The sequence below is a fragment of the Coturnix japonica genome, chromosome 12, assembly GCF_001577835.2.
Source record: "Coturnix japonica isolate 7356 chromosome 12, Coturnix japonica 2.1, whole genome shotgun sequence".
Lineage (NCBI taxonomy): Eukaryota > Metazoa > Chordata > Aves > Galliformes > Phasianidae > Coturnix > Coturnix japonica.
Genome location: NC_029527.1, coordinates 4,551,092 through 4,563,694, shown reverse-complemented (window position 1 = coordinate 4,563,694; position 12,603 = coordinate 4,551,092). Strand labels below are relative to the sequence as shown.

The window sequence follows — 12,603 nt, the reverse complement described above, 5'->3', positions numbered from 1 at the left end:
ATCAAGCTCTTGACTTGCTGCCCTTGTGAGGAATTAGTATGTAACTGGTTGGGTTTTTCTTCAGACTGATGCTTTATGTTAGGAAGTGATTCAAGTAAAACACGTTTGCTTCTGCTTGTGCACCGCTGTGCACACGTGGTCTTGCTAAGTTTGTGCTTCTTCTGTAGATTGACTCGGGATTTTTTCATGAAAATGATCTCAAGATAGTTGCAAAGTCAATACGTGACAGAGTAGCATTAATACTATGGAGAAGAGAGAGAATTTGGCCTAGAATACAGTCAGAGGAACGTCGAGATTCTGAGTGCTTGGAGAAGTCGAAGGCACCGCATCCACAACAGGTTCAAGTCACATACCTTTCCCACACTGGCCATCACATTCTGTCCGAGTCGGAGGAGCCTGAAGCAGACCAGCATCCCTTCCAGCAAAACCTGCCCACCAGCGTCACATCCGTTGCATGTAAGTCTCAGGTTTGCTTGGTGTATGCATGACGATGAATGTCCCAGTATGAAAACCAATAATCGTGTGAGCTCAGCAGTTAGACACCATGCAGCTTTTGCATGTTAGCTCAGAGGCCACAAGTGGATCTGAATAGTATAGATGGCTTGAAAGAAAAGGTCTCAAGAAAAAACACTGTTTAAGATAGTTTTCTTCAGTTGCAATAAATGCAGAAAAGAGAAATACATTTTTAAATGGAACAGCTGGTGGGATTGCTACTAAGTTTGTGTGAAACAATTGCAGATCTTTGTTCACTTTTTCAAGATGTGTTTGCAATGTGGGGGTGTTTATCGAAAGCCGGATCCAAGCACTGATGTCCACAAGCCAGTGATCTACCTGCTCTATGTTCAGAGGGTGGTTGATGTGAAAAATAATAATCACTGGGCTATTTCAAGAAAGGTGGATTTGTGTCTCTTGTTATAAATCCAAGCACTGGTTTTGTTCTGTTTCTGAATAAGGAACTACCTGGCTTTGCAGAGCTTGTGTTTCTTCATTTTACTTCTGAGCATCAGACTTGTCTCCAGCAAACAGCAAGGCATGAGGAAGTAGTGTTTGTAATTGCCTAAAATAACTCAGCCTTGTTGGTCCCCTAAAATCAGTCTTTGTTAGCAAGTCGGGCTCTGCCTGCTACTGAAATCTTTATTTATACCTTTAAACATCTTGAAGGAAATATTGCCAGATAATTTTAGATTAGAATGTCTGAATTTTTATGAGTTCTTTTCTAGCTGCTTTTTCTGGTTAAAATCTGACGTACATATTTTCCTACTAAACTGTTATCATGATGGCTTTGTTTTACTGTTCCAGACTTTTATATAAGCATATTTAAACTCAAGATACATTAACAAAGAGACAGCTGCTGCTTTAAAGCAGGTATTGTATAAATTGCCATATGAAGGCCTGCTTTGAATACTTAAACAACCAAGCACGCCTCTACAAGAAAATAAATCTTTACCAGATGTGAGAAATGCAGTATTTGCATAATTCTCAGGAATATAAAAATATTTACAAAGCTTATTCTCAAGTCAAATTGATCACATTTCATTATTTCAGATAATGTATTTACTTTATACTAATCCTTCGAGGAACACCATGATTGTGATTCCTTATTTCTGATGGTGCAATGACACCGTGCTTCCCACAGCTCTTGGTCATGAGCTGGCAATATTTTATGCTATGTATAACTTATTTCCTTTATTTGCTACTCCTCAGCTTTTAGTATTTGGTTTTATTTGTTTGACAATTCACTATCAGATATCTTCAACGCTTTCTTAGTGCGCAAGAGCTCTAAGTTACTTTTTTTTGCCAATTTGAATAACAGATTTGAAATAATAAATAATCAGATGTTAAAATGTAAGTTAATACTGTGAAGTGTAATGCATGTTGTTTTATAAAACATAAGAAATTCACAGCTTTCATAATACTATGCTGCCATAGTGTTCTCATTCCTTTGAGGCCCTGAATAATTGTTTGTAATAAGATGAAAGTATATATGCTGCAGAAATCTCTACCCCTTACAGTGGAAAGGTGATTTGAACACATCTGTAATTTAAGCCTTTTTTGGTAACTATGCTACTGATCTCTTTTTGAGTTTTAAATTTCTATTACAAGCTATTTGCCTTTTGGATGCTTGCAGGTACCTTCTCAACTGTCTTTTGTTATTTCTCTCATTAAATAATGGTGGCTTATACTGAAAAGAAGTACTGACCACCTGCACTTCACAGGCTTCAAACACCATAAAAATATATTTTTAAACTGGTAAAGCTCAGTGGTGCAGTTAGAAGATTTATTTTTCTGCAGTGGAAGATACCATGCATGCCCAATGTCAAGCTGTGTGATTCTGCGGATTAGTTGGGCTAGCACTTGGCATGAGAAACACTGGTGGAACTCTGAGTTATCCTTTTAAATGACTGCAAACCTGAAGTGAGGTAGCTGTTTCATTGCATTCTCTGATTTTGTTTTTATGTACAGGTGGCTAAAAGCTTTCCACTTACAGATAACAAAATCAGGGTGTATTTTGGTTATAATTCCTCTAGCATCTGTTCTTGCAGTGCCGCATAGCCTGCTTATAGTGAGTGCTGCCTTAATGCTGCTGCTGCCTAATGCGGGGCATCATGTTATAGGCTTGCTTAAATAATGCTGCTTTACCTTCTGTCACATACATCAGTCAAAAAATCCATAATACATTTTCCTGTGACTTCTTCATGGTATGCTTTTCCCCCAATTCGATTGAATTATTTTACCTATTCTTCGTCTCGAGGTATTGTTGTATACTCAGGTTGGTGGCTATTTGAGGAGCTAATGCAAAGCATATAAGGGATTGTGTATTTTTCAATGCTGCTAATCAAAAAGGTGCTAAAATCAGCGCCTCGCTAAAGGAACTGACTCCAGGATGCCATGATCTGCTGTGAACACTACAATTGGAGTTTTCTGTCCTTTCATCCTAGAAAATCCATGGAAGTCTGCAATTCTTGCTATCAACTGTACGTATGCCCTTTAAAGGAAATATCAGTGTGCTTAAAATATCATTGTGCACAGAAATCCATGGGGATTACTCTTGGTTTTTGGCTTAGAAGGAGCAGTATGTGCCCTTTGTAGAAAATAACAATTGTATAATTTATTTATAGAGTGGAAAGGGCTAAGGTAGTAAAAATGCAAATTATATAAACGAACGTTGACCTTGCTCTGAAATCATTACTTAACACTTTGAGTTGCTGAGCTCAAAATAATAATAATAATAAAATAATAATGCAATTCTTCTTTCAGCTGACAGCACATTCGACAGTGGTCAGGGGTCCACTGTTTATTCAGACTCGCAGAGCAGCCAGCAAAGTGTCATCTACTCATCTCTGCCCGACGCCGTGCCACCCGCCATCCAACGGGTGTACAGCCCACCCCTCAGCGACAGCCAGGCGCTGCCCCACAGCCTTCCGCAGCTGGGGCACTACCAGCAGCCCTCAGCAGTAAGTCTAAAGCTTCTTGAATCTGTGCTGTAGCCTAGATCATACTTAACTGCTTTATGCTGTTTTCTGTAGGTGTAGAATCCAGGGCTTGCTGTATATGATTCTCGCTTTTTTCTACCAGTGTATACTTGCTTAGTACATATGTCTCTAGTTGATCTAAAATGTGCATTGAATAGACAGTGTACTTCTGGTTCATCATGCCATTCCTATGACATGCTTCACTAGCAGCTGCTTATTTTATTTTCTTCCCAATTAAAGAGCTTTTCATCAGTCTGTTTTCACTGAGCTGCAGTTAGAGCATAGCTGTTTTTACAGCTTTTAATTTATTGCTTTTAAGCTTGTACATAAGTTTGAGAACGTTTATTTGTTTTCATTTACCATCAATATAGCCACACATTGTTGCTCCTTCACTTGTTCAAGACCTTCTTGGGTGTGGTGTTTCTCCCCATTGTGATAAAGGGCAAACATCCGTTCACTGCCTTTCTGGCTCTGGATTTAATATTGCACAGAGACGGCGAAGTACTTCCATTATTGAGGCTCCAAAATCAAGGACTGGTAGCCCAGTCAGGCTTTCACGCTGTTGTGACCTTGACCAAAAGCAGTTAATGGATCTACTGGTGAAAGAACAAACAAATGTGAGTGAGCATAAATCTTCAGGTGATCCCAGCAAGAGGCACGGGGTGGTGTTCCCTTTAGAAGCCGCAGCTGCCCCATGTTCCTGTTGCAGCCCACGCTTGCTGCACGTGGCAGGCGATGCTCCGTGTGCTTTTCGTCGCCACAGTGACTCTGTTGTGAGTTTGGCTCCGGATACGATGTCCTATCCCCAGGAGTTAAGGGAAGGGAGCTCTGACCTGCAGACCAGGGAAGGAGATGCAGGCACGTCACCACTGATGGTATCAGGGATCTCTGCAAACCCCACCGACCTGATGTTTCTCCAGCAGGCCTGTCAGATGTGCCTGGCCTGCTTATTTCAGTCTGGTAAAGACCAAAACACGTCAAAAGTGTTGATGCCTGTTGAATGCGCTCACTCCCTGTGCAACCAACTCCCAGACAAGTCAGTGTCTCAACCTTTCCCCCAAACCAGCGGGCCGTGTGGCAGAAGTTTAGACCTGCCTTTCTTACACGAATCTTTACAATACATAATTAGCCAGAAGACCAGCTCTTCTCCCATGAGATCTGCAAGGGTTGCAGAAAATATTCTGCCTTTTGAATCCTGTGATTACGGAGAAGCCAACATGCCTGGACTGTTCCAGCCCTGTCATGAAGCTTGCACTGGCAAAACACTGCTGGCAGAGAAGAGCAATTGGGTGACTGCAGCTACCCCAAGCAGTGGAAGCAGCCTACCCAGTAAAAATGACAGTAATGATGTGGTAGGTTAATTCTTTGTTTTGTGCTATTTGACTTGAGAGAAGAAAAGTCAGATCCAAGACCAGTGGTTGTTTCCTGCTTGACCCAGATTTACCCAACATACTTTGGAAGTGCTTCATTTTCCCTGGTTTTACCTTATGTTTTCCAAAATGCCTGCAAGAAATTGTGAACAGTATTTTGTGAATGCACTGAAACATGACTCCATTTACCTGAAGGAAAAACCTGTAGCCAGATCCCTCTGCTGTGGAAACCACCCTTCCCGTGTGCATACTTATGCCGAGACGCATCCTTCCTCATTTCTTGTTCGCATGAAGCATTAACTTAGCTCTAAATATAGCACTCGAAAGGCACATCTTTTAAAGATTTCTTTTTTATTATTACATTATGCCGTGCAGCATACCATACCGTTTTAGAGCACATTCATTCTTTCCATTGGTAGGTCTCTAATTTGGACATAAATGCGTTACTTTTTCTTTATTGAAGATTTGGAAGAATAATAACTTCTATTCACAGGCAAAAATCTGACTCGAAGCTTTCCATAATTCTTTTTGTGGTTTTTGTAAGAAAGATGAGTTATCAGTGTGTTTTTCCTGGGAGATTATTTATCAAGATAATACCAGCTCAGAACTGGAGCTGTAGTAGCTTTTTTGTTTTCAGCCTTATAAACATCAGTCTGACAAACTGCTTAGCTTTAACATCTGTACCTATCTGAGCTGAAGTATCAGAACTGTTACTGGTACAAACCTTACCTAAAATGGTTTTTTGTCTTAATTTCTGTTGTGGTTTTAGCTCTTTTATTTATTTTCTTGGCATCCATCTCAAGGAAATTACCTGTTTCTTTCAAAGATGAAGATTCTTTATGAAATTATCAAGATCTTTGTGAAGTTACTGCTTTAGTCCATTAGTGGCTGCTTGTTGATATATCCTCTGTCACTATGTATATGCTTTCAGTGGTTTTACTGGCTTGCATGCTTGCTTCCAGAGGAAATGCAATGCAGTGTGGTTGTCTTATTGGCCTTTGGAATGACAGCTTTTTTCCCATGTTTTTAGATTAATGATGTTTCCGTTCTTTGCAGATTAACTGTCATTATGTCTTCTTCCTCTGTTTTGACCCAAGTATTAAGTTGGCCATTTGCTGAAATGCATACACTTGGAAGTTGCAGGGACTCCTTCAACAGGAAGCCTTCTCTTTTTCCCTAACATTGCTTTCTCCTTGCTGCAGCCTGCCCTGCCCGTGGTTCAGGCTCCACCTGCGGTGGTGCCCCAGATGCCCCAGCACTACCAGGAGCCAGCGATGACGTTCCCAGTGGTGCAGCCAACCACCGTGGCCTCCATGCAGCTGGGGCAGTCACAGCCAGTGCTGGCCAGCCAGCAGGTGAGGGGCTGCTGCTCGGGGGCTTCATCCCACACCTTGTCCATGCTCTACTAAAGACAATACCTGCTATAAGCCTCAGTTTTTGAGCATTTACATTGCTTTCAGAATAGTATTTCATTGTTGTTGTTTGTTTATAATAGGATTTTATTAATTTCACTTCGTTGTTTGGCAGCTTGTGCTCATTTCTAAAAGGTGAGAAAGCAACTTTGTTGGGATCAGTTGTCTTCAGGTACTTGGAGATGCTGCTTTCTGATTTGTGCCTTTTAATTGTAATTCAGTGAAAGTATCTACTGAATCTCTTTATCTTCTAAGAAAAGAATCTCTCTGAATTGTCTCCAAATAGTAACTCTTAATGCACATTGGATCATCAAATTCCTGGTCCTTAACAGTGTTTACACAACACAGTTTTAAGCAGGGACAGCTGTGAAGTCTGCAATTGCTTCCTTGTACAAAGGTGACGTGGAGCAGTAGGAAATGTAGCCACAGACCTGTATAACATGTTGATTTGTGGCTCATTTTTGTGATCATACTGACCATTGGCTTCCTTCAATACAGACTGTTGATGAGTCTGGGGAATGCCCTCATGCTTCGTGTCTGGGACATACTGTGACTCTTCATACCTTTCTAGTTACCAAAATGTGTTGGTGGTGTTTGTTTTTTTTTTAACATGCCCTGTTCTTCTGAAAGAATCCATATAAAAGCAGTGTCATTTGGTGCCCTTGAAAAATGCCTGCTTATATGAAATTTTATGATGCATTACATTATTTTTTTTTTTTACTAATGGACAGTGATGAGGGCATGGTTCTTTGTGCCAAAAATTGTACATTTTCTCAAGCACACTGAGGACCTTTCTGATCGCAGTTATCTTCCTAGTGGCCTCTGGAGCTTTATGCTGACAGACCAAAACATGTTGTTCCCTTGGCAAATGCAGTTTTGGGATAGGATATTTCTTTTTGTTTGTGCCCATGTATTCTTCCTTTGGACACTGGCAGAAGATGCGTCATGATGTAAGCTCTGGGACAAAGTTCATGCCTGAGGCCATTAGTTTCATTAAATGGAGTCACCCTCAGGATAAATCTGGATGCAATCCCAGATCAAGTCTAGACACAGTTCTTTATTCTTAAATTTCTCAGGATATTTCAGAGGAGCATAGACATGTGAAGAAAACACGTCCAGTTTGCAGCTTGTATTACAGTTTGCAGTGTAAGAATACCTGAGTCCATCTCACTGTACTCTGGGAGACACAGCTCAGTGACCATTCAGCTTTTGATAATTGGCAGTTACCAATTTTAGGAACTCTTAAATGTTCGTGTCACTCTTGGTTCCCTTTAGGGAGACCTACTTTGAAATCTTCCTTCTGCTCTCAGCAGCAGAGAACTGCAGGTTTTTGTAGGAGGACAGTAGGGCACCTCAGCCTGAGTACATGAAGTCAGGGTGATAAATTCATCTCTATAAAGGAGTGAAATGTATTGATCATTTATGAATATACACTGATGACTCAGATGGAGGTGATCAATATTGCATCTCCTCAGTATTTTATTTTTTTCATTTTGGGTATCTACCCACTTATAACATTAAGGTTAGAGTGAGCCAAAATTAGTGCAATCATTTGGATTCTTTCCACTTGCTACACTTCATCCATTCCACATGCATTTTGTAGACTGAAGATGGAAGCCTTAGGAAGTTACCTTAGTTCTGTGAGCAGGTTTTTCTGCCTTCAGCACAGTGTCCCCTTGAGTGCAGGCAGGTCAAACATTGCCACAGCAATGGACTGAATACCCAGTTAGCTGCTGGCAGCCTGTCTGAGCCACAGATTAACCCAGCTGCAGATGCCCAGATACCTGAGCTGGCTTTGTGCTGGTGAGATTTATCAGTCCAAGCATACGCTGTGTGGAGGTACGAGAGGAATGCTCTGCTGGGACTGGGAAATATTGCAGGAGATGAGATGGTGCTGTGCAGAACTGGTTGGTGCCTGTTCATTGCCACCTCCAGTGCTGCTTGTGGCGTGCAGGGCATTCAGTCCCAGACATGGTGTGTCGGAAGCCAAATGTTTGTTCACTGATACCAGTATTGGAAAATTAGCAGTGGTGGCTGAGCTTTTCCTCCCTACGGGTGGGTGGTGTCTGGCTCCCTGGATACATCTTGTACAGTTCTATTGTGGAAATGTATCTAGAAACTCTGGTGGTTGAGTCCTGCTGCTGAAAAAGAGCAAAATATTGCACACTGACTCAGAGTAGAAGTGGCAAAAGTGAAAGATAATGCTGCTTGGCTATTCATTTTGAATTTACCTTTGAACATCAGGCACGGTATTGCATTGTGTGGGCTGCAGAGCTCGGGCTGATTGATGTGCATCCAAGTATGTCTATTGCCAGCTTGGTGCCTCAGCACCATGCTTCTGAAACAAGATTTTAAATATATTTATATATTAATATTTTCAATGTTAATGGAACTGAAGAAGGAGATGTCAGACCCATAGAAAATGTGAAACATTTTTACTAATTTACTAATTTCAGCTTTAATGCAGCTGTTTTTTTCCTGCTCTGCCATATAAAATCTGCCAGGCCAGTGGAGCACCAATCCTCAGGTAATGGTAAAATTGCCTTTTTGGCTGCCACGTTGTTACTGCAACACCTCACACATAACTGGGATCTAACTGGAGCTTTTACAGTAATTACCATTTTGTTCACATCTCACACAATGTGTTGTATATTTCAGTGCCTGATGCATTACATAGTCAGCTCTTAAATGCCAAGATTAACGGGGTGTAATCTGCATAGTGGAACTCTTTGAAGCCAGTAGGTGGGGATTTTACAAGGCCAACCCAGAACAATCTCTGGGATTTAAAGATTGAGTCATTAAAAATAACCTTTCCAAAATAGTTAGAGCTTGTCTTTTCAGGTAATGTATCTGAAGTTCAAATGTGTTTTAAACAAAGGCTCTTGTACAGTGTTTAGATTAGGAGCACTTCTATAAGGCCTTTCTACTGAGGGATGGTTCTGTTCTGTGTTTGCAGCATGGCTTTGTCCAGTGATCTGATTCGTTCACAATATACATGTTATGACCTTCTTTGTTCTTCTTTCTTTCCTTCTTTCCTGGCAGCAACCCATATCACAGCAAACTTCTCTGCAGCAGGTGCTTGCCAGCCAGCCGGTTTGCCCCATCCAGCCTGCCCCCCATCTCCTGCCCCAGTACCAGCCCCAGACCTCTCAGGTGGCAGCCAGTAGTACACCACTGAAACCCCTTCAGATTTCTACTGTGCCACAGCTTCCTCCAGTTGCCCCTTCCCAGGTAATATCTCTTGAAAACTATGTGAACACATTGTTTGAGTAACACTTTTCAGCTAATAATTAACATGATTTGCGGGGCTTGGGGTTTTTTTTGTGTGTGTGTGTGTATGTGTGTGGCTATTTTGAATGCATGCAGTTCAGTCCATAGGTATACAACATTTCCCTAATCCCTTTATTTTCCTTTGTCATTTGTTTTTGTTTTGAAAATCAAAAATATCCTTTGAGAATAATCCTGTGCCATGCCGGGATAATCCAGTTAGTTACAAAATTGCTACAATTGGATATTTTTTGCACTTTCCCCCATGGTTTACTCTTCCCCATTCCAGGCTTTAGAGCATGAGAAGTTGCCCATTCTTTTGTTTTTGAGCTCTTGGCTTCCCCGCAGTCTCTCTGCCTCCCTCCCAGCTCTGTTCCCAGGTTCAGTGCTAGAGATGGACCTTTGCTATGCCTGGAATGGTTTGCTAGTGTGTCTACTAGTGGCAGCCATTGTGATATGAAACAGCTTACGCCTAGGGGAAGAAGCAAGCAGCTCCCATGATAATGGAGTAGTTACCATGGTCTACCCTGTCATTGGGAGGTTTTGGTCTTAAAAAACATTTTACAGCATTTCCCCTGCTGCCTGTGTTGCAGACAGACTTCATGAAAACACAGATTTTTTTTAATCATTGTTTTGTGTTTTGCGTGAAAGAGTGCAGTGTTTTGTCTGGTCTGATGCCATTTCCCTTCTGTTAAAATGGAAGCAATATTTTGTTAATTAGGACGTTGCTTGAAGGCTCCAAACTGTCATGAGAAATAGTTTTAAACTCCCAAAAATATCCCCTTAAAATGAAAGTTTAATTTTTTTTCCCCAGACTGGTTTAATAATTAAGTTTTTATTACTGTTTGTAAACCTCGGGAAATAAATGGAAGTGATTAACAGACATAATTACTGTGGCACAGGTGATCTTTACATACTTGTATGGCAAATGAAACTGCTTTGTACCATCAGTGAAAGCTTTTGCAATTTATGTGATATTATATTTTTTTCAGATTCCTCAGTTTCCCGTCATTCCTGCAATTACTCCTCTGGCAGGACTTGACAACCTTCCTCCAAACCTCTCTGACATACCTGCTGCAAATGTGCCCCCCATACCTGCTCCTTCTCAGTATTTCGCTCCAGCCGTAATTTTACCGAGCCTCCCCATGAACCCCACTTTGCCCATGGCACCAAACTCCCCTGCCCTCCCCATGCAAGCAGTGAACCTTCCTCATACAACTGTGGCTTCTCTGGTCTTGCCCTGCCAAACAATAGTGCCAAATATGTCGGCTGCTACAATACCATTGCTTGCTGTGGCTCCGCCGGGAGTGCCAGCGATGCCGCCGCACCACGCGGTGTCCCAGCTGCCCCAGCAGCAGATGTACCCGACCACCTTCCAGCAGATAATCCAGAGCGAAGCGCCCTCTCCCCATCACACACAGAGCACTCAAGCCGTTTCCCAGCCGCAGCAGCCTCCACCTCCTCAGTCACTTCAGCCAGGCGTAATGCATCCATCAGAACAGCCGTTGTCTGCCCCTGGGGCTGGTAACCAGGTAATCCGCCCTGCGCTGGGCTGTGTCGGTGCTAGGCGGTAGGGTGGTTGTTGAACATTCTGGGGGCTCATTCCACTCTAAGTGGAACTGGGAGATTGGTTTCCTGCATTAAGAAGTTTTGCGAACTCTTTTTCCTTGGTTCTGGAGGTGGTTGCTAGAGCTGAACTTGTGTTGAAGCACTGAGGTCTTTATGTGGGGGCAGATGGATGTTGTGGGTATAAGGACTGAGTTCTGTCTTCCCTCTCCCATCTCAGCTACAACAGGGTGGCAGGGAAGCGTGAGCTGTCATTCTCTTGGGGTGGGAGGAGTGACTAAGCCCTGGCAGTAGCTGTATGGCACTGCTAATGTCTTTCTGCCGATATACTCACAGCGCAGGGACGTTGTACACAGATGGCAAAGTACGGATGAGCTGGCAGGAGCAAGTGAACTGAGAGCTGTTTTGACATAGAACTGCTTTAAAAGTTTGCTTTGTAAAGCCAAGAGAAATGACCATTTGATAACAACTCCAGAAAACTCTGTGGAAGAGGTTTATCAGATAGGAACAAACACAAGCTGCAGACCCTTTCTCCCCCTTAGAGGAAATGAAGCATAACATGAAGCTTCTGATGTTAGCGCTACTTACAAGTGAGCTGATTCAGGGCTTGTTAAGAGTCTGTAAACACCTCCGATGCCACATCTGTGACATGATAACATGAAATGCAGCCTGACCCAAGCAGGAGAGAGCACTAAATCTGTTAATAATAGTGTTCTTGAAAATTTCTGTTCTACTACATCATTTTGCTGTAACACACTGATGAAAATTCATAACATGCAATTTCAGCCTGCCATGTCACAGCAACTTCAAAGTAATACATCATCTTTAAATTTGTCTTCAGCCATATATTTGGTACAGGAATTGTTTGTGGGAGTGTAAGCAGCATGGAGCCCGAGGCAGTTCCCACTGAGCTCATTAGCCACAGCTTTTCCAATGGCTTTAGAAAGAACTGAATCTAGCACAGGAAACACCAAAACCAGACCAAATACATACGCACAAGACTTTCATTATAATTTTCAGGATTTAAAAAATAGTACCAAAAAAGAATGGACAAGAACGTAGAGGTATTCAAACATACATTGTTCTGTCTTTTAAAATGCTATGCGTAGGGAAGCATTTCTGTAAACAGAGGCATTCCCATGCAGAGCTATATTTGCAGGCAATGTCAAGCACCTCCGTGTTCAGTTTTACTCAGGTAAATCATACTGTGAGACATTTTGTTAATTATTTTAGTTACATAAAGATGAAAAAACAAAATTGTTGCTGTTCTTCTGCTCCATATGTTGCAGTTATTGTTCTAATGACCTCCACTTAGGCAGTCTTGTAATGGCTGTGTATTGCAAGGCACACTGCAGCTTGGTTTTTATCTACTTAAAACCTGGAGTAGTAATGTGAGCTCCTATCTACGCTCTGCACAGAGCATGTGGCGATGAAGTTGTGTGCCCTAATTCTCATCTGAGTCCTGATTTATTTATTTACCTTTATTATCCAATGTTTGAAATCTCCAGGTAATGG

The 12,603-nt window shown here is 41.9% G+C and overlaps 1 protein-coding gene across 16 annotated transcripts in view; it reads left to right on the top strand.

Moving 5' to 3' along the window:
* Positions 1–12,603, top strand: part of WNK2 (WNK lysine deficient protein kinase 2) — a 95,628-nt gene that overhangs the window by 47,901 nt on the left and 35,124 nt on the right. For all 16 annotated transcript variants that reach the window (XM_015874766.2, XM_015874763.2, XM_015874762.2 and 13 more), the window contains exons 8-12: positions 168–456; positions 3,259–3,455; positions 6,046–6,198; positions 9,298–9,486; positions 10,515–11,054. In XM_015874766.2, coding sequence (XP_015730252.1) covers positions 168–456; positions 3,259–3,455; positions 6,046–6,198; positions 9,298–9,486; positions 10,515–11,054 — 1,368 coding nt within the window. The remainder of the gene's footprint in view (positions 1–167; positions 457–3,258; positions 3,456–6,045; positions 6,199–9,297; positions 9,487–10,514; positions 11,055–12,603) is intronic.